General features: G+C 36.9%; 4 protein-coding genes across 4 annotated transcripts; 3 read left to right on the plus strand and 1 right to left on the minus strand.

Moving 5' to 3' along the window:
• Positions 1-7,545: 7,545 nt before the first annotated feature.
• LOC107042474 (alpha-crystallin A chain) lies at positions 7,546-8,316 on the minus strand. The gene has a single exon (XM_015263559.1). The coding sequence runs from the start codon at positions 8,219-8,221 to the stop codon at positions 7,616-7,618; it is 606 nt and encodes a 201-aa protein (XP_015119045.1). The 5' UTR covers positions 8,222-8,316; the 3' UTR covers positions 7,546-7,615.
• Positions 8,317-12,151: 3,835 nt separating this feature from the next.
• Positions 12,152-13,049, plus strand: LOC107048817 (protein lethal(2)essential for life). The gene has a single exon (XM_015272274.2). The coding sequence runs from the start codon at positions 12,203-12,205 to the stop codon at positions 12,797-12,799; it is 597 nt and encodes a 198-aa protein (XP_015127760.1). The 5' UTR covers positions 12,152-12,202; the 3' UTR covers positions 12,800-13,049.
• A 3,407-nt stretch (positions 13,050-16,456) lies between these two features.
• On the plus strand, positions 16,457-17,577 carry LOC107035594 (protein lethal(2)essential for life). The gene has a single exon (XM_015253082.1). The coding sequence runs from the start codon at positions 16,599-16,601 to the stop codon at positions 17,244-17,246; it is 648 nt and encodes a 215-aa protein (XP_015108568.1). The 5' UTR covers positions 16,457-16,598; the 3' UTR covers positions 17,247-17,577.
• Positions 17,578-17,836: 259 nt separating this feature from the next.
• Positions 17,837-23,052, plus strand: LOC107035584 (major facilitator superfamily domain-containing protein 12). The gene is made up of 7 exons (XM_015253071.1): positions 17,837-18,557; positions 19,353-19,560; positions 19,649-19,857; positions 20,347-20,706; positions 21,547-21,697; positions 22,596-22,726; positions 22,806-23,052. Exons 1-7 carry the CDS (start codon positions 18,251-18,253, stop codon positions 22,919-22,921), a joined length of 1,482 nt encoding a protein of 493 aa, XP_015108557.1. The 5' UTR covers positions 17,837-18,250; the 3' UTR covers positions 22,922-23,052.
• Positions 23,053-23,485: the final 433 nt, after the last annotated feature.

Genomic DNA, 23,485 nt, shown 5'->3' on the forward strand with positions numbered 1-23,485 from the left:
CTGACGGGTATAGACAACGAGAGTTTCTCAAACGAGACGGGTGAAAGGGTGGGATATGCGTCGTTTCGATGAGCTTCGAAGCCTCGGAGTGCCGTTAGAGACTTATTTACATTTTTTTAGCGTGTTTCCATGGAGTTCCGGATTTTTTGGCGAGACAGTGGTTTCGTTATTCTGTTGAAAATTATTTTGAGGGAGAGTTTGGGGAGTTTCTAGAACGTTCGAGGTTGTCAACAGGCTGAGATATCGATCTGTTTGCAGTCTCGTACATTCGCCTCGCCTCTGATCGACAACAAAAGGCTCACCGGAGAGAAATTTTATTGAAATGAATTTTTCGTCTCGATTATTTCTAGTTTCTTCATATCAATGGATTGTTTTTCGGTTGATTGTTTTTGGCTAGCAAATTGTTTGAGGATGCTCTTTTTACATTAGAGATTGTTCTAGATTTTTTTATTTTTTTTCTTGTCAATGTCCGCGATAGGACTGGAAGGTTCCATGTAATTGGGTGTGTCAGACTGAGCCCAATGTTTTTCATTTATTATCACCAGTTGACTCAGATAGCCCATGTGCGCAGTATGCTGTGAGCCCCCCAGACGAGACATTAGGCGTAGACGGCGTAGAAGGTTCACGAACTTTCGGGCTCGCTCGATGCGCCAACTGTCTTTCAGACGAATTTATTCAACGAATGTTGAATGTTGAACGAGTTTATTTTATTTTTATCTTCAGGGGTTAAAAAGAAGGTGGATTAATGAACGGAGAAAGTATTTTGAAGAGAACTTTTTTTTATCGCAGATATTTTTATTCAACTGAATCAATATAATGACAATACGATGGTATCTTTGTTTTTTTGCATGTTTTTGCTGTTTCTGGGTTATCTGTCTTGCATGATTTTTGTATCACTTTATTTATTACGTGCATATTCGAGTTTAAAAGTGCATTATTACACTGAGAAAAAAATATATTTTTGCCAAATGTCCATTTATTTGAGAAAAGTATTTATTTTTTCAATACCGTATTTCTCCGTTCGAGTCATTCTCAGGCAATCGTCAGTAGGTTTCTATTGTGTCAAATCTTTCGCATGCAGATCGTTAAATAAACCCTTCATCAGTTTTTCATGTAAAAAAATAGCTCGGAAAATTACGCAGCGATCACAACGTCTCTCCTCTCTCGACCTGGATTCCCCCGTTGTTCGCTGGAACCCTCGCCATCCCCTCTCCCCTGATGTGACCAGGTAAAACAGCTGGTGCCCCAGTGCAATGAATGGAAATCATTCTCTCGATTTCCCCCTGCCCCGCAGGCTTCAGCTACAGAGGTTTTTTTTCAAAATTTTTGAAAAAAAGTGTACAATCACAATTACGTGCTATTTTTTTTTGAAATTTGACTCCTACACAACCAATTTAGTTTTTTTTTAATTAAAAAAATTGTACCATTCATGTGAAATAGCCAGAAAAATGATGCTCAAAATATTTGAAATATATTCTCGATTCTGTAAGAGACAATTGCTGGCTATTTTACATGAATGGTGCAATTTTTTATATTGAAAAAGAAATTAGCTATGTAGGAGTCGAGTTTAAAAAAACTAGCTCGTGAGGTTGGCATCCCTCGGCTTCGCCTCGGACCGCGAACACTCGTGAAGATTCCGTGTCACTCGTATCGAAATATACGTTCACCTCGTGCCCAAAAGTGCCTTTTCGTTCACTCGTAAATGAAAAGTAAACGAAAAATCTTTTCGTTCACTTGTAGGCGAGTTCAGCCACTCGATGAACGTAACATCGCTGTCAAATAGTACATTATATGCCCGAGCCTTGGAAAACAGATCACCGTCCCCCACATGCAAGATTGCCTTCCGAGCCGAAGGCGAGGATGGCAAGCACGTGGGGGAGGGTGATATGTTTTCCATGACGAGGTGTGTATATTAATTTTCGTGTCGAGGGACCTGAAATAGTAATTTTCATCACAAGGTCCACAAAGTATTTTCTGACGAATGTGATTATAGGCCTCGCCTTCGGCTTGGCCTACAAAGCCACATTCGCCAGAAAATACTTTTGGACCGTGTGATGAATGCAATTTTTCGTCAGAAGGCCCGTAAACCGCGATCAAACCGAGCGAAGCGAGGTTAGAATCGCGGTTTACCGGGTCTTCTCACGAAAAACCCCATTTTCCCATGCGTTTTGCAGGTCCCGTGACACGAAAAAATATTGTTAAACCAGGGGTGGACGTTCAAATTACGTTGGTAAATTACACAGTTTTTTTACTGACGTAATTTACGTAAAATACCTCGACGGGTTTTTTACATTTTTTACATTACTTCGAAAAGCTTGCAATTTTCGGTTACTAAAATGTTTTATTTTATTCCGACTGACGAAGACGCAGTATTGAACCCATAAATATCATAAAAAATTGTATATTATGTCCCGAGGACCGATAAACCGTAAATTTTCACTTCACTTTGTTCGGTTGGAACGCGGTTTTCAGTGCTTGGTGCATAAAATATTATTTTATGTCCCTAGGACATAACCGCGATTCTAACATTGATTCCCTCGGCTAAATCGCGGTTTCCGGACCCAGAGACGTAATAGTATATTTCGTAACGAGTGCAAAAAAGTGTTTTTTGGCGAGTGGGAGGTTTATAATCCCACGAGCTAAAAAACATTTTTTCACGAGTTACGAACAATATTTTTCATCACAATGTGACGGAAATTGGACTTTTAGGCACGCGGAGCGTTGCACCAATGTTAAATTGTTTTTCCATCTTCTCCAACGACGTCATTTTTCACCCTATGAAGATCATTTTGGGCTCAAAATGTGCGGAATATTATCAATATTATCAGAGTATACATAACAATATAGGGGGTCATTTTGGGAAACGATCCTTATGTGCAGCGCCATCTATCGGAATTCTAGAAAATTCTAAACATTTCGAGGTAATTCCAAAAGTTTCTTGAAATTTCGCAAAAATTCAAGGAGTTTCTAGAAATTTCGAGGAAATTCAGGGAGTTTCTAAAAAATTCGAGGGAATTCAACAAGTTTTTAGAAAATTCGAGAGAATTCAAGGAGATTCCAGGAAATTCGAGGGCATGCAAGGAGTTTCTAGGAAATTCGGGAAAGAAGGAAAGACCATGGACGCATTCACGTACAATTACAGCTGTATTGAAGATACAGCCGCCCGCAATAGCGATAACGATGTTTGTTGGGTCTCAACAGTGGATAATTGAGATAATCAGGTGTTGTCGTCCGATGATACACGTCAAGGTCATCTGCATAGCCAAAATGTTGATTTAAGCCCCTCATAACATTGAGATCGTTCCACCAGTCGTTGAATAACGGTTTCAGTGACGTTGTGGATTAAATCCTCGCGTTTTTCGGGTTTATTGTTACAAGGCTTCCTTTCTTTATGTTCGTTTATTTTATATTCGGAATCCAAAGGTGGAATTTCGCTCGAATACCCAACAAAAGCCTATTGATCGCGTTGAGGCGGGCCGGAGGCTCGTATGGCACTTATTGACCCGAAATAGAACTCCAATTCCCAAGTTTCATTGTCATAAAGACTCAGACGACAGATTAATTCCATCGACAACTGCTCCAAATTCCAATTTATTATTTTTTTTCTCCTCAAACAAACATATGTATTTTTTTCGTTTGTGTCAATCGATTCTGGCAAAGTGAGGTATATTCATACCACCAGTTGTAATAAGACACGTATCAGTATTGTACTCGGAATACGGTCTGGGTCGCTCGTTCAATGCTCTCTAAAAATGTCTACCTTGGTTTAACGATACAAAAAAAATGACCCAACTCTAAAGAAACTTTTATCCCTCTCTTTTCGTTGCGAGACGTAAACAAAGAGGAGGAAGTGGTTGCCTGATGTTTTCAGCTCCGACTCGTAACTCGTTCTGGAATCAATTCGGGAACGCACTAACATCCTGACGCAACAGCTATTGTAGAGAGAAGACGCAATATTCTGCCGGTCTGACCTTGAATGTAACCCTCGGAGTTATCGGCTTTTGGCGAATGGACAGATGGTTCGTACCAGACAACTGCCTGGAGTAGAGATGCGAAGGCATAATAATTTTGTCCCGTCAAGACAAAATTATTCTAAACAATTGTAGGAACATTTTAGAATTTTGATATTTTCGTGTATTTACAATAGTTTAAGAGATACAGCGTTTTATACAATTAAACTTATTCAGAACACTTTAAGCGCAATTTGACATGACCGGTCATAAAGTGGTCATTGACGGTCACATGACGAGGCCCCAATGACCGCCGGTCCGGTCACAAAAAATTTTTCCATGACGGTCACAATTGGCCGAAAAACTATGACGGTCATTTTGCATCTATCTAGATGAAACACTTTTTTGTTCATCTATTTTTTTTTCTAATTAACTAGAACTCTTGACTTTGTTTACTTACTTTAGTGTCTAGTACTCTTGGCTTCGTTTATTTTGTTCCAAAGATGAAAAGTGTAATCATTCTCTCATGAGTATGCAAAAATATATGTAAGCACATGTTTTATAATTTAATAATTAAAAAAAACTGTAGTACAGTTGTACACATACATTTCGAGTCTTCCATAAACACCTTATTATAAACAATAATTGATTATCAATAATAGATTGAACGAATAAGCGATACCAATTATGTAAAAATTATATGATTTTGGGGTCGCTGATTTCTGATTCTAAATTTCTTGGTTGTCAGTTCGAAAAATTGTCGCTTCAGTTGTTCTGAATAAGTTTAATTGTATAAAACGCTGTATCTTTTAAACTATTGTAGATACACGAAAATGTCAAAATTCTAAAATGTTCCTACAATTGTGTAGAATAATTCTATCTTTTACGAAATTTTGATGAATCAATTCAGTAGCGAAGCGGTAAACCGGGTTAAGTCGTTTTTTACTATTGGCTAGTTTTTGACGAATATCTCGGAATCTAAAAGAGATAGAAAGATTTTTGTCATGACCTTTTTTGTAGAGCCAATAGAGCGTTATAAAAAAAGTCGTGAGAAAAATTTTGCTATCTCTCTTAGATTCCGAGATATTCAGCAAAAACTGGCTAATAGTCAAAATCGACTTAACTCGGTTTACCGCTTCACTACTGAATTAATTGAAGAGATACATGCGCTGGAAAGTTGCGCGGTCAAAAGGGCAACTTGGCCGCGCAACTTTCCAAACTTTTTCGAACTGATAACCAAGAAATTTTATTCAGCTCCCATTTATGTTTACAACAGAAAAGAAACGCAAAAAGAACGATATGAATTGCGAGAACTGAATAAGGAATAAAGAGGAAAGGTAAGAAGGGGAATCTTTGATTCCAAAGAAATGATCGGAACACATATTCAAGTTTCAATCGACCCTTTATTGCCTTTTAAATTTATGTCCAATTCCTTCATTTCGTCATTCACAATTCCAATTATTTCATAGATGAACGGAATACATTTCAGTTTGAACATTGAAACTTTCCAGTTCAGAGGGAAATTGTTTATTTTTTAAATCATCTTCCCATGGGAAGCATTACATCAATTATTATACATCCAGTTTATTACTTCATTAATGAAATGAACACGTATTCATTTAACCCTACATTACTCATCTGGTCTTTAACCAATTTTTTTGTTTCAGTTGTGTTTTCTTCATAGAAAAGGACTATAAAAAAGAGAAAAAAATTAATTGGAGAATAATATTTGTGCAGTAATTTTTGTTTTTATGAATGTTGAAGTACCAAAAAAAATTCTATGAGAAAAAAATATCGTAGTTTCTATAGAATATATGTTATTGGATGCATGTTCTTTCATATAAAAATTCAATTTCATTGTTTTAACGTTGTAATTCTTCATTTCACGAGCGGATTCCATAGAAAGCGTAGGTAACAGAATATTCCTTCGAAAATAAGCCATTATTTCATTCAAAATATGTTATTGAATACGATTTCATTGATGTCGCCTACACTAAGGTTTCAGATCGACGAAACGTGATGCATTCAGAAAACTATTAATTTCGAAGAAATATTTAGGGAATGCGAAGGAATATATGATCTATTATTTGAGCCCTCAGAATTAGCTATTGAAAGAACCGTTTAATCATGCAATCGATTGAAAGTGACGACATATTCCATATCGCCAATGGATTGTTTCATTGGCGCTATTAAAAAGCACGCAGCGTTTTAGTAAAAAAAATCCGTCCGTTTTACTACATTTTCCTCTCAGTGCAGGTACACGGAGTGAAATATTCAATAAAAATTACCTATCTTTTCCGTAATTCCGGAGTGAAATCTGGTTGTGGGAAGTCTTACGGAACTGTCACGGAATTTCTCCAAAGCGTTCCGTAATTTTTATCTGAATCTCCTGTGAAAGATTACAATACCGTCACTTAAATTTTCTAAGTCGATTCCGTAATCGGTGAGCGAATTGGGAGTTCCGTAATTTTCGCAGAATATTTTTCTCCGTGCATCGCATGAAATCAGTGATAGCGTGAAATCATGGAAATCTCCATGAAATCCCGTGAAATCAGCAATCACTGTGCCATCAGCTTTCCAAATGAACGGCCCCTCGACAAACTGCAAATAGTATGAACGTAGACTCGACAGTGCATGCCACGCGTGAACTAAATATTTCCGAGTTATGATAACGAGTGATCTAACTGGAATTCTCACGTAGATAAATCTACAATTACAATACTGGAATGTTTACCTGACCAACTTTCACTCTTCGTTTACCCAAGGAAGCCGATATCACACTGATAAATTCCATTCGATGACTGACGAACGAACGTGAGGATTAAGGATATCCAAGTAGGGTAAACTGCCCAGTAGATGGACGCCTAAGAAAACCGCCCAGTAGATGGACGTTTGTTTTTCTAGCAATGAAAAAAAAAAGATCGAAAAAAAAATCGCCATTCAGGGGTTAAGAATCACAACAGTTAGTGAAAATTCAAAGCAACAATTCGCATTTTAACATTTTTTTGCGTAATTTCCTATCCGAAAGTAGCTCGTCCATCTATAGGGCAGTGTCAATCTTTGACTATTTTTTCTCCAGTAAAATCCTTTTCTACTTTTGTAGTCGAGTCTCACAGCTTTCATTTGAGCCCCATTTGACCCTAAGTTTCCGGACATTTTACAAAGATTTTATTATTTAAACTTTGCAGGTCTGAATTTGAATCTCGATACTGAGCTGTTAGAAAACATTATAAAAATCTGAAGAAATTTTAGAAATTTACTTTCGGAGAAAGATTGATGAAATAATTAAAAAGTTGTAATTTTTGAAAATTATGAGCCCTTTCTATAAATAATTTATAAACAATCAATTTTCTACCATAAAAATCATTTGTTCGGAATCGTAACAAATTTATTCATATTCAGAATTTTACGATAAATCGATTTCATGCCTAAAAAAAGGTTTCCGAAAGTTTAAATAATTTTAATTATTCATTTGTAAACAACGAATATTTAAAAAATAATAATTCTGTGCAAAATGAAATTTGAATAACACTGAATATTCATGATTTTTTTCAAATTTTTCTCACGCAATTTGATTGACAAATTTGATGATTGAAAATAGTTGAATCTATAGTGTTGTCTGTACCAAACTGTAAAAGATACTTGGATATCCTTAAGTACCGGATCTACTGTATATCCTCAGCCTCAAGGCTCCGCTTGGGAGTGTCACCATCGGCTGCCACTGGAGTGTTGACGATGGCGGGCTTTCCAGTCTGCACAATCGGAATTGTCTTCTCGCCCTCGACCTTGTGTGGTACGATGATGGCGAGAACGCCGTCCGATGAGAGTGTGCACTGGAGTTGATCCATGTTGCACATCTCCGGGATCTCGTACCTCCTGCAGAACTGTCTGGAGATCCAGCCATGCTCGTCCTTCTTGTCGTCGTGTTTACCCTCGACAATGACAGATCGATCCATGAGCTTCACCGATATCTCCTCGGGTGCGAACTGCTGGACATCCAGGGATACGTGGTAGCTGTTTTTATTTGGCGTTACAGTCGGTACACCCTGGGAAGGACGAGCTGTCCAGTGTCTACGATATCCCAATGGGTCTCTAGAGTATCGAGCAGGGAAGTGATGGACGAGTGATGGTGCCAATGGTAGACGTCGGTGGGCCTGGTGCAAGGCGTCGTGGTGGATACCATCGCCAAAGTATTGATTCTGCAGGCTGTGAGGCTGATCCAAATCCTCCCACCAGTGCGAGTGAACCATCGATGGCAGAGATATTCTCATCTCAATTTTCTTCTTTATATCGAGACGATGACGAAAAAGATAGTTTACCGTAGCACTTGTTACTGAGACTACTCGGTTACGAATGATGCTCCTGGCCACCCGACAACTACAGTTATAACAGCGGCGGCGGCGGCGCTTCAGTCCGTATACAGGGCGACCCAAAACTCGATTTTTTTCTCGGGGAATGAAAGAAGGGGAAATTCGGAATCGAAAGTACCTCCAAGATTTTTGGCGCGGGAGATTAGTTAACGAGTTATTAATTAATGATGTTGAAAAGTCACGGCGGAGGTGGCCAGATTCGGGGGGAACAGCAATTGGGGACAGGAACAGCGTTGCAGGGTCCTCTTTCAAAAAATAAGAAGACTAGGAAACTGTTTGCAAAAGTCTTCCGTAGCGTAACTTTTCATTATGATGTTTCGGTTGAAAAGTTAAAATAGGGGAGGTTGGGGTAAAACGGACGCTTTTGATTTTTTTTAAAATCAGTAGCGAAGCGGTAAACCGGGTTAAGTCGATTTTTACTATTGGCTAGTTTTTGACGAATATCTCGGCATCTAGAAGAGATAGAAAGATTTTTGTCATGACCTTTTTTGTAGAGCCAATAGAGGGTTATAAAAAAAGTCATGAGGAAAATTTTGCTATCTCTCTTAGATTGTGAGATATTCAGCAAAAACTAGCTAATAGTCAAAATCGACTTAACTCGGTTTACCGCTTCACTACTGATATGTTAATAAGGGGTTGAAATGTTGATGAAATTTGATAATTTTGAACAATTTAAAAAAAGTCTAAAGTATCCATTTTACCCCACTCTCCCGAAATGAAAAAAAATTGGAAAATTCATGGGAGAAATTTCTAAGTATGCTGCATCATTGAGAATTCTCGCAGATTTTCTTTAGATCTTAGTTCCAAGAAAAAAAATAATGAAATTTGAATGTTTTTGTAACCCCTCCAGCTATAACCTCCGAGGTTACCTCACTCTCAATTAGGGAAATTTCCATGGCACCCAAAAAAAAATGAACTATTGGGGAATAACTAGTGGGTGATAAATCAAATCTTTCTTGAGAACACGTATAAGTTTCAGATTTTATTCAGATTTCATAAGAAACTTATTTGAACAAATGGTTCGAAAAATTATGAGTTTTGGGGCAATTACGCCCTCGCGCGCAAGCGCCAAACGAGCCGCATTTTAATATTATTTCAATAATTAGAATAACATCCAATAAAAATTATTTGACACCCGTAGGTGATGAGAAAAAAATCAATCAATCTGATAAATAAAATCAATATTCAAAAAATGTTCAAATGCACACTTCAATAGATACTTGAAAATTGGAAAAATTCGCGCTCAGCGATTGAATCAGGGCTCGAGAACGAGAAGACTCCCCTTCTGTTTCACACCCGGGGTCCCACAGGGTCCACGGGCTCCGCTTCGCTCCGCGTCCGTGAATCTCTGCCTACGGCCGTCATGACAAAAAATATTCTTCGTCATACGGCAAAAAAAAATTTTCTGACGAATATGATTGCAGCCCTCGCCTTCGGCTCGTGTTGCAAACCTCATATTCGCCAGAAAAGTTTTTTTCGGCCTAATGACGAAATATACTAAAACCTCTTTATAGGTCGTGGGCTATTGGGTTTCACATTCATCGATGATTTCTAATTATTTCTGAAATCACCTGATTTATTTATGATTTATACTGATTTCCGATGATTTTCAGAAGTCATTAGAAATCACAATCGGGGATGGAAATCGCTTGATTTCCAATCGAGTGGTCCAGTGATTTCCTAAGTGACTAGCTCTCGGTAGCGGACTATTGGAATGAGAATTCTCATACATTGACGATCGATTATATATGTCTAAAAGCGAATAATTGGTGCTAAAAAACTCAAAAACTCAAGTTAATAATAAAAGGCTGAGGAACATTGGAGAAGTTCGCAGAATTTCACTGTATTTTATTCGCCGAGAGATTAAATGCGACTTTTGGGGACATCCTGTATAACGAAAGTCATACGCTGTATTTTCCTGGAAATCCCTTGATACTTCGCAAAGGTTTCATGGGCCTCGATTTTATTTTAGACGCGCAGTTCCATGGACCTGGGTTTTATTGATTTCGAGAGATGATTAGTTATTTTATGTAAGGAGTATTTGCGGAGGCGTTTACGCTGCATTCACTGTTTTTTTCTTCAATTACCTGATGCCTTCCAGCTGGTTTTCGAGGACTCTTGTCAAGCTTTTTTCTTCTTTTAGTTTTATTTTATTTTTTCATATAACGTAAAGATTGTTAAGGGGAGACTACTGCGAGTTTCAAAAGTCGTGGGCTATTGGAGATGTGTACAATAACAATTACGAATTAGTTTTTCGAAATTTGACTCCTATACAGCTAATTTCGTTAATTAAGATTGTCACAATTATCTATTGTGATTGTGACAATCTTGATCTATATAATTTGAGATGTCTGTTTCTCCGGGAATTCATGGAAGGTTCTAGAACATTGAGGTGTTTTCGACTTTTCTAGAACACCCGAAAATTCTCAAAAATCCTGGTATTCAATTTTCTCTTATTCTACCCGGGGGAAACTGAGCCACACGGCCAGTCAATCAGAATTTGAAATTAAATTGCTCAATTCGCACGAAAAAAAAATTCTAGAAAACCCTTCGAATTTTCCAGAAATTCTAAGAATTCCCTTGAATTTTCTAGAAAATTTAAGAGTTCTTTAGAATTCTCTATAAAACGAAAGAATTTTCTCGAATTTTCTGGAAAACTGATAATTTTCTGGAATTTTTCCGAAAACCAGATTATTTCTTCGAATTGTTTAGAAAACTCGGAAATTTCCCGAAAGTTTCTATAAAATCAAAGAATTTTCTTGAACTATCCATAAAACTCGAGAATATTCTGAAAGTTTGTAGAAATCTCAAGAATAAAATTCGAAAATATTCTAGAATTTTCCAGAAAGTTCCAGAAGTTTCTACGGTGCATACAAAACTATATGCACCGTGTTGCGCAGTAATTTGGAATGGGATTGATTTGTTTACGTTGCATCGGTAGTTTTTTTTTCGACCAGCTCCCTCATTATTCGGATGGTTCTGGAATATTCTAGACCTTCCTCAAACCCATTTCCTCAAGGGAAAAACAAACATTCATAAATTGTAAAAAAGACCCTCACTATTTTATAAAATAGTCGATAATTCGCCAAATATATTCATCTCCCCGACTTAATTCAAATTGATAACAGTGGAAAAAGAATTTTCCAGAAAGATTTATAGAAAAATCATTGAAAAAAAATCCTAGGAGATGCCTCACACAGCCCATACCCATGTGAAGGCATCGTATATTTTTTATCAGTGAGTATCGAAAAAAAATCATTGCGAAATAATTTTTCAGTGGAAACAATAGAGATTATTTCGGCTTGAATTTTTGTTTATCGCTGCTGCGTGTTCACTGCCAGGGGGGCACAAATCCGTGTGTTACGTCGTATCTGCTACGACGCAGCAGACAGAGTCTGCGCCGTATGCCCTTTCCATTGTATTTATCCCCTCAATAGAATGTTTTTTAGAAGAAAAATAATTCCAGACTGTTCAAAATCCATGAAAATGTCGTTTAAATCCCCACTGATACATAAAATATCCCTCAAAATCCGTGAGAGTGAAATTTCTAGAAACTTCGCATTCGCAGAGAAAACGTTGAGAAACGTAATTCGAAAGAAAAACAAAAAATCGTAACAACGAATGACATGTAACTCCACAACAACAAATAAAAAATCGATCGCTCAACAGTGATTCATTTTCCACTCAAAAATTATCGTTTATTAGCAAAAAAAAAGAATTAGAATTTGAACGAGTCTTCTCGAAACAACGCGTCTCGCCCGCTGCGACGTAAGGGGGGATGCGAGTGGTATAAAAGCTGGCGGAGCGGCCAAAGCCGTCAGTCCAAAAATAAGTAACACAGAGTGAACTTCAATTTACTAAACAAGTTGAGTATAAATTCTCATGAGATCAAGGATGACTCTCGTACCGAGGCTGTTCTCTCACTGGTGGGAACACTTGGATCGTCCTCATCGGCTGCTGGACCAGAACTTCGGCCTGGCCCTTCGTCCCGAACAGTTCATCAGGGACTTTGACAAGATGACCGACAGGATGCTCCGCGATTTCGACAGGAACTTGGCAGCAACCTATTACAGACCCTGGGCAGACCTGATGAGAGACGACAACGCTGGTTATTCAGTGGTTAAAGATGACAAGGACAAGTTCGCAGTTTCCCTCGATGTCCAGCAGTTCAAACCAGAGGAGGTCAACGTCAAGGTCGTCGACAACTACATCGTGATCGAGGGCAAGCACGAGGAAAAGAAGGACGATCATGGCATGATATCTCGCCACTTCGTCAGGAAGTACCTGGTGCCAGAGCAGTGTGATCCAGACAAGGCCTCCAGTACCTTGTCATCTGATGGGGTCCTCAGCATCACAGTGCCCAGGAAACCGGAGGCCATTGAGCAGAAGAAGGAGAAACCCATCTCCATCGAGCACACGGGGAAACCTGCCGTTGAGAATAAGATAGAGGAGCCTGTCAAAATTGCTGCTGAGCAGTGAGGAGGGTCAACGTGGGTCACTGCAACTTCTGCCATAGAAAATCCCAAAAATCAGTGTGTGGTGTTACGTACATAAGAAAATTTCTACGTTCATTTCATTTTTTTTTATATTTTTCGAAAAAGTAGTTTGATCACCGAGTTACTTCATTTATTCATTCATAAATGTTTGAGAAAGTGTTAATTTTTGTGTAACTTGAGAGGAGTATTAATAAATAAATTTAAAAAAAAGAAGAAAAATGTATAAAAATGAATTTGAGTTTTTTTTCGTGGAATCCCTTAACTTTTTTTTTGTTCTTGAGATGACACTTGTGGTTGGAGGTTCAAGAGGCATTTCGAATGTATCAAGGTTGAGAAGGTTCGGATTTCGAGGGTTGCAGAGTCGTTGGCTACTTTGGAGATGATCGTCCGCGCTGGTTGGTCTGTTTTCATGGTGATGTTGGTGTTCGTTGGTTAAATTTTTCGTTTTGGGTCCACATTGATGATTTAATTTAGCAGTAGGGAGCAATCACACTTGTTTTCAATGAAACCATGGAGCTTTGAACATTGCACTTGTCTTCAATTTTATCATTTGATTGGATTGAAATTATTTTATGGTCAAGGTTAAATTAGCGGTGCTGTAATAGAAGAAGAAATGTCTAATACCCTGAAATTTAACCCTTCATCAACGCACAATCCTTTTTCATATTTTTTTTTCTCATTTTTTTTCACCACTTTTTCATTAATTGATTCAAACAAGTTTGTCAATGGTATTTTTCATATATATATATATATTAAAATAACGAAAAGAACAGAAAGTGGATTTGCATAGTTTAAAGATTTGAAGAATTATATTTTAATATTAGGATTTTCGTAGATGATATTCGGATATTGTTATACGAATAGACCTTTTCATTCTGAGAGTCACTAGATTTGCGGACACTTTTTTCCCATATTAATTCCCCTAGGATTTGCGGACACTACCGAATTTACATATAAATCATGGTTTTTGAGCGCTCAAGTGTATATCATTGTAAAGTTCAATATTAATCAGAATTTTCCATGGTTTTTTCGGAGATTTTTTTGTTGAATGAACGAAATAAATATTTCCCCTAGATTTCCAGAATGAAAAGGTCTATATTTTTTATACAAATTATTTCTATACGATTTCTATAGGTTTGATCCTATACGAACCCCACTGCCACATGTATAGAAACATTTCCTATGGAGTTGCGACATTTCTCTACGTTTATCTCTGGAATGTTTAGACATCTTTCGTATTGAAACAAAAATCTATGTAAAAAATTATGTATAGAAATGATTCGTATAGAAATATCCGAATATCATATGCGGAAATCCTACAGAATTTCTGTACGATTTTTTGATACGTGTGGGTCCTCGATTACTATGTTCACATTGCAATTGTTCATTTACATATATTCTCTCCGTGGAATGAACACATTGTTTTTATCAATTCATTAAAAACCCATTCCAGGGACGCACTGAGAAATTATAAATATAGGGGAGGTTGGGGTAAAACGGACACTTTTGAATTTTTTTAAAATGTTAATGAGGGGTTGAAATGTTGACAAAATTGAATAATTTTTTTTTCTCAATACAAAAAACAATTCTTTCCCTTTATGACGAGCCTAAACTGAGCTCAGTTGATCAATTTGTTTCTGAGTTATGAATAGTTTTAAAAAAGTCCAAAGTGTCCGTTTTATCTCACCCTTCCCTACTGCTAAAAATGAAAACAATAAAGAATAACGTGATTGCTCTGTTTGCATTCGTTATATCATTCCTCGAATGTTTGAGAACTGTCGAGACGTTTCTGGGGTTTGAATCATGCGGCGGTGGGGACCGATCGGGAGCGTTCAAGAAACTTCGACTGGGTTCGGCCGTAACCGCTTCGGCCAGCGGTAAACGACCCCAGTGGAAGCTGCATGAGTGCGTGATATAATAATCACAATACTCAGAGTAGTAGTATGCCCTTGGAAAATCGATGAAGGCCTCCAATCAAACCGGCTAGCAACAGCTGCGGCTGGTCAGGGGTTGGAAAACCTATACTCTATGGACGAATCTCCATAGAAGCTTCTGGAGTATCCTAGAAAAAAATTCTCAGCCACCCAATTGAGTAATAATAATAGTTGAAATTCGTTTTTTCATTCATGCACAGAAATTTGTTGAGCTTCTTAAAATATTGGAATTACTGGAATTAATAATTTCATCCTTGGAAAAATCTTTTCCCTATGTACCGAACTCATTCACAGAAATTTCTAGACTATCCAAGAAAAAATGCGCCATTCCCTCATCATTGGAAATAGTCATTTCACTCTTCAACAAATTTTTTTTTTGCATACGAAACGCTACATTTTTTTTTCAGTATGATAGAAAAAATCGTAATTCTCCGAATGAAATGGAAATAATCATCGAAATTACGTTTTTCATTTATGTACAGGAATTTGTTGAGCTTCTTACAATATTAGAGTTAATAGAATTAATAATTTCATCATTGGAAAAATCTTTTCTCAATGTACGGAACTCCACAGAAATTTTTAGACTATCCTAGAAAAAATCCGCTATTCTCTCATCAGCTTCTCCAATCATTGTAAATAGCCATTTCACTCTTGAAAAAATCTATTCTTTGTGTACGAAGCGCTACATTTTTTTTTCAATATGATAGAAAAAATCGTAATTCTCCGAATGAAATGGAAATAATCATCAAAATTACGTTTTTCATTTATGTACAGGCATTTGTTGAGCTTCTTACAATATTAGAATTCATAAAATTAATAATTTACGGAACTCCACAGAAATTTCTAGACTATCCTAGAAAACATCCGTCATTCCCCCATCAGCTTCTCCAATCATTGGAAATTGTCATTTCTCTCATGATAAAATCTATTCTTTGTATATGAAACGCTATATTTTTTTTTTCAATATGATAGAAAAAATCGTAATTCTCCGAATGAAATGGAAATAATCATCAAAATTACGTTTTTCATTCATGTACAGGAATTTGTTGAGCTTCTTACAATATTAGAATTAATAGAATTAAAAATTTCATCCCTGGAAAAATCTTTTCTCTATGTACCGAACTCATTCACAGAAATTTCTAGACTATCCTCGAACAAATCCGTCATTTCCCCAAAAACATCAAATTAATAATTAAAATTGTTTTTCATTCACGTACAGGAATCTGTTGAGTTTCTTCAACTGTTATAAATCATAACTCCACCTCAAAATTTCAAGAATAATTGATAAATTCCTTGATTTTTTGTCTTATCTAGAAAATTCCAGAACCGAGCACATGCCACCTATACCAAAGATTAATTCCATAACTGCAAAAAGATGAATAAATCCGAACCTCGAGGCAATTACTCTCTACTATTTTCCATTGCGTCGTTCATTTCGATCACGGAAATCTACTTATCACCCCAGAAATTGAATTTTCCTCCCGTAAAATCACCCACTTCCACCTCGAATTCCTCAATTATACCCAAAACCATTTTTCCAACGATAAAAAAAATCTCCCCCAATTTCCCCATAATTCGCGAAATTGTCACCCTAATCCTGCAAAAAAATTTACCACCGAGAATAATCACAGCTGAAAATCGAGAAGGTTCTCGAACATTCGAGAGGCGTCGCGAGTGGCGCTGGATCCCATAAATACCGGCGTAGTAACAAGCGTCCCCACAGTACGAAAACAGAAAGCAAAGCGAACACATCTCTCCGCACGTCTAACGTGTAAACAAAAACAACTCTTCACATCAAGTGAACTTTACTCGTGAAATCAAGTGTGAAAAGTGAATCGTGAGACAAAAATGTCACTTCTACCAATGCTGTTCTCAAACTGGTGGGAAGACTTGGAGCGTCCGCATCGCCTCCATGACCAGCACTTCGGTCGAGTATTAAACGCCGACGATTTCCTCCACGACCCCATCTCCCCCTTGGACTCGAGCCTCCTGATCCTTCGTGCACCTCGCAGACGTCTCCACCACTTCCACCCCTACGAGAAGACCATTGCACGCAAGTCAGGGGGTGCGTCAGTCGTCCAAGCTGACAAGGACAAGTTCCAAGTGAACCTCGACGTGCAGCAGTTCGCCCCGGAGGAGATCAACGTCAAGGTCGTTGGGCGCAACGTCGTCATCGAGGGCAAGCACGAGGAGAAGCAGGACGAGCACGGTTTCATCTCTCGTCAGTTCACCCGCAAGTACCTGGTGCCAGAGCAGTGCGAGATTGACGAGCTCCAGTCGCATCTGTCCTCTGACGGAGTGCTCACCATCACAGCACCCAAGAAGAAGGCCCTTGAGGACAAGAACGAGAGGACCATCCCCATCACCCAGACTGGGCAACCAGCCCTGAAGGACGTCGAGCCCTCGTCATCACAGAGCAAGGAGTCCACCAGCACCCCCAAGTCACCTGTCACCAGGGGACAGGAGAAGGCTGCCAAGACTGTCAAAGCTGCCTAAGGACTCTTCATCATTTCCACTCATCGTTCTTCATTCATTACTTGTCATGTATACTTCGTTTATTCATTTTTATTTGTGTTCTTTCAAGTATTTTCTCAACTTTTTGTGATCAACCTTTGAGAGGCTGTAATATTCTAGAGTTAAATGTACGTTCATCGACTAGTGAACTAGTTTTTTTGTATCAACTGCACATATTGCAGATTTTCCACTTTCATCGGAAATATAAAACCATAATCTCACGTAAAATAAAAATAAAAAAAAATCACTTGTAACAGCGCAAAGATTTTTGTAATAAAATCCAAGATGATAATATAATTTATGTTCATTTCACTCTAATTTTATATTATTCCCCTTCCCGGAATTTCCATTCTTTTGTGAATTCGTAGTATTTTATTCATTACTTAACGAAAAATAAAAAAATAAAAAAAATACGAGGGTTCTGTTACAGCTATTGGAATGAAGAGTTGATATTCATTGTTTAGTACAAAATAAAAAGAGAAGGCAAAAAAATATGAGGGTTCTGTTGCAGTTATTGGAAAGATGACGAATCGTCTAACTCTCCAGTTGAGACAATATTTATGTTTTTTTTAACGTTGAGCACAATAGAGGTTAGGTATCCTCCAGTAATAACACATGACGGAATCGCCAACTTGTGGAGTGAATCATCAGCCATACACTGATATGAAACCAGTGGATCACGAGACTCTCCCCGGAGTCTGATCTCGTCTGTGACACACGTTACAAGTGTCAGAAATGCGGTAACAACAAAGAAGAGCGTCTATTGTTATCCTTGGTTATATTTTTAATTCGAACATTGTTGATGATTTTTAAGTATGACGACGTTAACTAGTGTGTAAACATGAAGGAATGAGGAAAATAAGTGCGTATTCGGCCATTGGGAGTTATTATTGTCACAAAAACGTCATGACAGTTGTCTGAGAGGTTAAGAATAGCTCCCGAATTGTTGTAATAAATCATCTGGGAGTCAGAAAAAAGTGGACACGATGGACGGAAGGACGAATCCTGCGGAAAATGACTACACGGAGATTGTCCAGCGTCTCACGAAAAAACAGAAATTGGCATATGGAGTGGGACACATACTGAATGACATTTGTGCTTCTATGTGGTTCACGTACTTGATTGTTTTCTTTCATTATGTACTTGGATTTGATCCTGTGTTCTCGGGATTGATTTTATTCATTGGACAAATTGCTGATGCATTCGCAACGCCTTTTGTTGGACTGCAGTCCGACAAAGATGATGATTTTTGGCTGTGCAGGTATGGAAGGAGGAAAACGTGGCATTTACTGGGTAATTATTGTTTATGTAATTTATTTCTCTCAAGTAAATTTTGTTGCATACTGGTGAAAATGAAATAGGAGATCTGGGGACAATATTTTGGGATCTAGAATTTTTTATTTAGTCAAGTGAGCATTTTTGAATTTTGACTCATTCTCGAATGAAAAATAAAATACTTTCTATTGAATAAATCAGTATAAATAAATCAAGAAGATTTTATTCTTGAATCAAGAATTTAAATTCTCTAATTGAGAACTTCTGTATTCATAGTGTTTCAGATAACTGCATGTAACTTAAGTTAAATGTAATTACTCCGTGAGCCCTTTGAAGCTAAAAGTTTTGGAGAAAATTTCAGAAAATCGTTTTTGTCTTTCCAGATGTACCAATTTTACTACATCTTTGTCTTTTGTTGTGGTGATTTCAGATAGCATACTCCAATACTAAAACAGCATTTTCTAGACAAAATTGCCTGTGACACTCAATTGACTTCTTTCATTTTTTAACATATTCAATGTTTTGTAAGACGACCTTGCCTACAAAAATTGTAATGTTCTCATTTCAATTATACCATATACATATCAAAATTCACTAAATTGAAAATTTAACATTATGCAATCTGAATTGCACATTGTATGATTCAAATTTTCAAATGTTCAATTTGCTGTGAGTTTTAATACAAAACATCAAATGTGTCGAAAAATGAAGTATATCCAATTCATTGTGCGTAACAGTTCATTCTATCGAGACAACGCTGTGTTGGAATTCCGTTATGATTTCAGATATGATTATAAATTTTTCCATTTGCAGGAACCTTCTGTGTATTGTTCTCCTTCCCATTCATATTCTCAAAGTGCATCAATTGTGAATATGCAGAACATGGAGCCCAGTTGGTCTACTACTCTGCCTTCGTTATTATTTTCCAATTCGGCTGGGCTTCCGTGCAAATATCACATTTGTCATTAATACCGGACTTGACGCCTACCGAGCACGAAAGGACAGAGCTCACTGCTATCAGGTAGAGACTGATGACTTTATAACAGAATTTTTGGGATGGACATTCCTCTGCGACTGGTTTTGATCATGTTTTTTTTGTTTGTTTACAGATACATGTTTTCAGTATTTGCCAATATATTTGTTTACGTCGTTTTTTGGGCGGTGTTACATATCACGAGTGACGATCCAGGAACTCAACAAATAAGCACAAATGACGCTCCAAAGTTTCAAAATATTGCTTTAATTGGGATAACGATTGGATCGATAACTTCGATTATTTTTCATATGTTTGTTACAGAAATTCAGCATTCACCAACAGGTAAAATTGATTGATTCTTCATTTGATTTTATCGTTGGAGTTGACGGGAGACTACTGTGTATTTTGGAAATCGTGGACCATTCGTTTGAAGATTTCCTTGTGTTCTTTATGTTCAAAAGTGAGAAAGAGCACAGAAAATGAAGTTCTTATTTTCAGGGACATTTCACTGATTTTCAGGAATCTATCACCAATTATTCGTAATACTGGACACTGACTAGAATAATCTCAATTGTCAGTGATTATTATCACTAAAATTTGTTGATTGATTCCCAGAAATTAGAGATGAGCTCCTAAAAATCAGTGACATCACTCGGAAAATTAGAGATGAGTCCCTGGAGCTGAGGGACATTACTCTGAAAATTAATACTGATCTCCCTAAAATTAGCGTATTTAACGTATGAAACTGTTCGATTAAATGCTCCGTGATTTCCAAAACTCGAAGTAGTCTCTCTAAGATCACAAAATAATGACAATGGATTCTTACTCAAGGTCCACTGAGAAGGGACTTGAGACCCGCCTCATCCTTCCTGAAAGATCCTAAATTCTACCAGGTGGCATCTGTCTACATGGCCTGCAGACTATTCGTCAATATAGGACAGACTTACATGCCTCTCTACCTCCACGAGAGTTTGTTGATGCCAGCCACTTCCCTGGCTGTGATACCCCTCATCATGTACCTGAGCAGCTTCAAGTGGTCCCTGGTCATTGGAAAACTCAATACGAAATTGGGTCGAAAGTGGGCGTATCTGATTGGCGTGATTCAGGGCTTAGCAGCGTGTGTCTGGATATACTTGGGTCATGGCAAATTTTACACTAATTATGCGATTTATCCAGTGGCACTTCTATTAGGTAATTATAAGTTATCAAACTTATACGAAATTCCAAAGAATGTTAATGAAATAAGGTAAAAATTGCAATTTTTTAAAATTACGAACATTTTCTATAAATAATTTATAAACTATCATTTTTCCACCATAAAACTCATTTATCCGGAATCGTAACCAATTTATTCATATTCAGAATTTTACCAAAAATCGTTTTCTCGCCTAAGTTTTAATTATTTATGTATAAACAACGAATGTTAAAAAAATAATAATTCTCTGCAAAATGTAATTTGAATGATGCTGAATATTCATGATTTTTTCAAATTTGTCTCACGCAATTCAATTGACAAATTTGATGATTGAAAATGGTTGAATCTATAGTGTGGTCTGTACCAAACTGTTAAAGATATTTGGATATTCTTAATTCGACTCGAAGAAACGGATTGATTCGAGCAGAAGAAAAGAATTGATTCAAGCCAATATAATGGATTAATTTAATCCGAACGGATAGGATGATTTAACTCGAAATTATCTTGATTAAAGCTTAACAAACAGATTCAGTCAAGCCGAATGAACAGATTCGAAAACTCGACTTGGATTAAGTCCAGAAATTGTCTTTAATTCAGTTGGACCGGGGAGGAATCAAGTCGATGCGAGATATAATTCACACCGTCGATCGCAGCTTGAAATAAGTCGATTCTCGGCATGATTCAAACCGATTATTCTACTTGATTCAGGAAGTTTTTTCTTTAATAAATCGTGAATCGTAATCTAAATCGATGTTTCGAGGCTTAATCATGGTTTTTATGCTATAAGTCAATATCGAAAGCAATAAAATAAATGAATAATAATGCTTTCATTGCAGGTGGCGGAGGATCTGTGATGTTGGTTACGAGCCTTGGTGTGACAGCCGATCTAATCGGTCCGAATACTGAATCCGGGGCGTTCGTATATGGTGCTATGAGTTTCACCGATAAACTGTGTAATGGGATTGCTGTTATGATTATTCAGTACACGTGAGTAACATTATGGGTGGCGGTCCATATGAAAAGAGCCCACTTTGTCGATATGGTGTCATGTATACTTCGACCTGATTATACACATAGCGTTTTGCGCACTTTAAGCCCAAAAATTGCTTGATAGCGTAAAAAATGACGTAGGTAGGGAAGATTAAAATGAAATAGTATTTTTTTTTTTACAATAAATTGATTTGTATTTTTGTCTTCCCTAAATGACGGGAGGAAAGTGGCTTATTTCATTCCTCGGATTTCTGGTGTTTTCGACGATCCTCGGAATTATGTAACTCACGTTCCTCTCTGTATTTACGGAGAAAAATCGAACTTTTCCGTGCAGTTATGACGAAAAATAGTATGTGCACCTAGGAAGGAAAACAGGACATGAAAACCCGCGTGTTTACCGCCCTCGTTTGAAATGTCCTGTTTTCCTCCTTTGGTGCATAATCTATTAAAGACTACTTGATCGATTGAGCTGAAATCTTACCCGGAAGCGAGTCCAGAAGTGCTCTCAAATGATACCATCTGTGGAACAAAATTTCAGATTTTTACCTTCAACTTTCCTCAAATATGTTATCTATATTTTATATTTTAAATTTTATTTATATTTATATTCATTTATATTTCTTTTCATTTATATTTTTATATGTTATTTTCTTCTCAATTATGGGAGAAAACTTCATATTTTTACTTTCAACTTTACTCTTGTTTCTGTGAAGATTTATGGAAAAATTCTGAAAAATCATACACACATTATCTAAAAACATCATATCTTCACCCTTTAATGACATTGTTCATCAATTAGAAAATGGTCAAAATCAATGATCAATAAGCTTCCATTCAGATGCAAAATCTATTAAAATTGTGTGGTTTTTTGATTTTCTAATTGTATTCCTTCTAGAAAACGTTGTGCAGTCGGATGTCCCAATTACTACCGAGACGTTCTGAGCTTCGTCTGTGGTGGAGCTGCGATTTTCTCGGTCATAATGATATTTAGTATTAAACGAAGCGTCGGAAATAACGAAATCGAAGGTAAATCAATAATTCACACTCAAGCAACTGATTTCTAACAAGTGAACATGATAAAACTCATTGAGGAATTTTGATATAGCTACTCCAGAGTACACTACACTGGTAGCAGAGCCCAGCTTCGAAACTGATGTCGAGATAGCCCCTCCCCACGTAACTTCTGCTAATCCAGAAGTTGACAGTATCTCTCGACAATAACTAAATCGAGTGCAAAGGGGGAACTGAATCTGTACCTAATACAACTTAAAATTGATATTAACTTGTTTCAAAGGAACACTAAAGAGAAATGTAATTTTCTAAAAAAAAATTAATAAAAAATTCAGGAATAAGTCTTGAAAATCAACTAATAAATTGACTCCCTCAGAAATGATTCTAAAATTAATTGAGACTGGAAACTACGTCAAGCAAGACTTACGATAATGTGTTCAACATAAAACTTGGAACGACTGAACTGATCGATTATTATTAATAATCATTTCATTTTCTCTTCCGAAGTGAGTGAATGATTTCGTGAAGAATGTTGATACATCCTCTAAGATTTGAAATATCCCATAGAAGAACCCATTGGAGTAATTGTTCACAGTATGTATTTTATAGAAATTTTCATTCGTGTCCGTCAAACGCCGTTTGATGACAAAAAAAACACTTTATTGATCCTTTATATAAGTCCTCTTCAAACCCAATATGTATATATTATTATTATTATTTATGTTTATATATATATATATATATATATATATATATATATATATATATATATAT

The sequence above is a fragment of the Diachasma alloeum genome, unplaced genomic scaffold (assembly GCF_001412515.2).
Source record: "Diachasma alloeum isolate Michigan unplaced genomic scaffold, Dall2.0 Dall_scaffold_00176, whole genome shotgun sequence".
NCBI classification, from domain to species: domain Eukaryota; kingdom Metazoa; phylum Arthropoda; class Insecta; order Hymenoptera; family Braconidae; genus Diachasma; species Diachasma alloeum.

What these genes read in the sequence shown, in the direction of transcription:
- LOC107042474 (XM_015263559.1), bottom strand. Translation starts at nt 8,221, where the DNA reads ATGAGAATATCTCTGCCATCGATGGTTCACTCGCACTGGTGGGAGGAT.
- LOC107048817 (XM_015272274.2), top strand. Translation starts at nt 12,203, where the DNA reads ATGAGATCAAGGATGACTCTCGTACCGAGGCTGTTCTCTCACTGGTGG.
- LOC107035594 (XM_015253082.1), top strand. Translation starts at nt 16,599, where the DNA reads ATGTCACTTCTACCAATGCTGTTCTCAAACTGGTGGGAAGACTTGGAG.
- LOC107035584 (XM_015253071.1), top strand. Translation starts at nt 18,251, where the DNA reads ATGGACGGAAGGACGAATCCTGCGGAAAATGACTACACGGAGATTGTC. An exon ending in GAAAACGTGGCATTTACTGG is followed by an intron (nt 18,558 to 19,352) that starts GTAATTATTGTT and finishes TTCCATTTGCAG; the next exon opens with GAACCTTCTGTGTATTGTTC. An exon ending in AATTCAGCATTCACCAACAG is followed by an intron (nt 19,858 to 20,346) that starts GTAAAATTGATT and finishes TTCTTACTCAAG; the next exon opens with GTCCACTGAGAAGGGACTTG.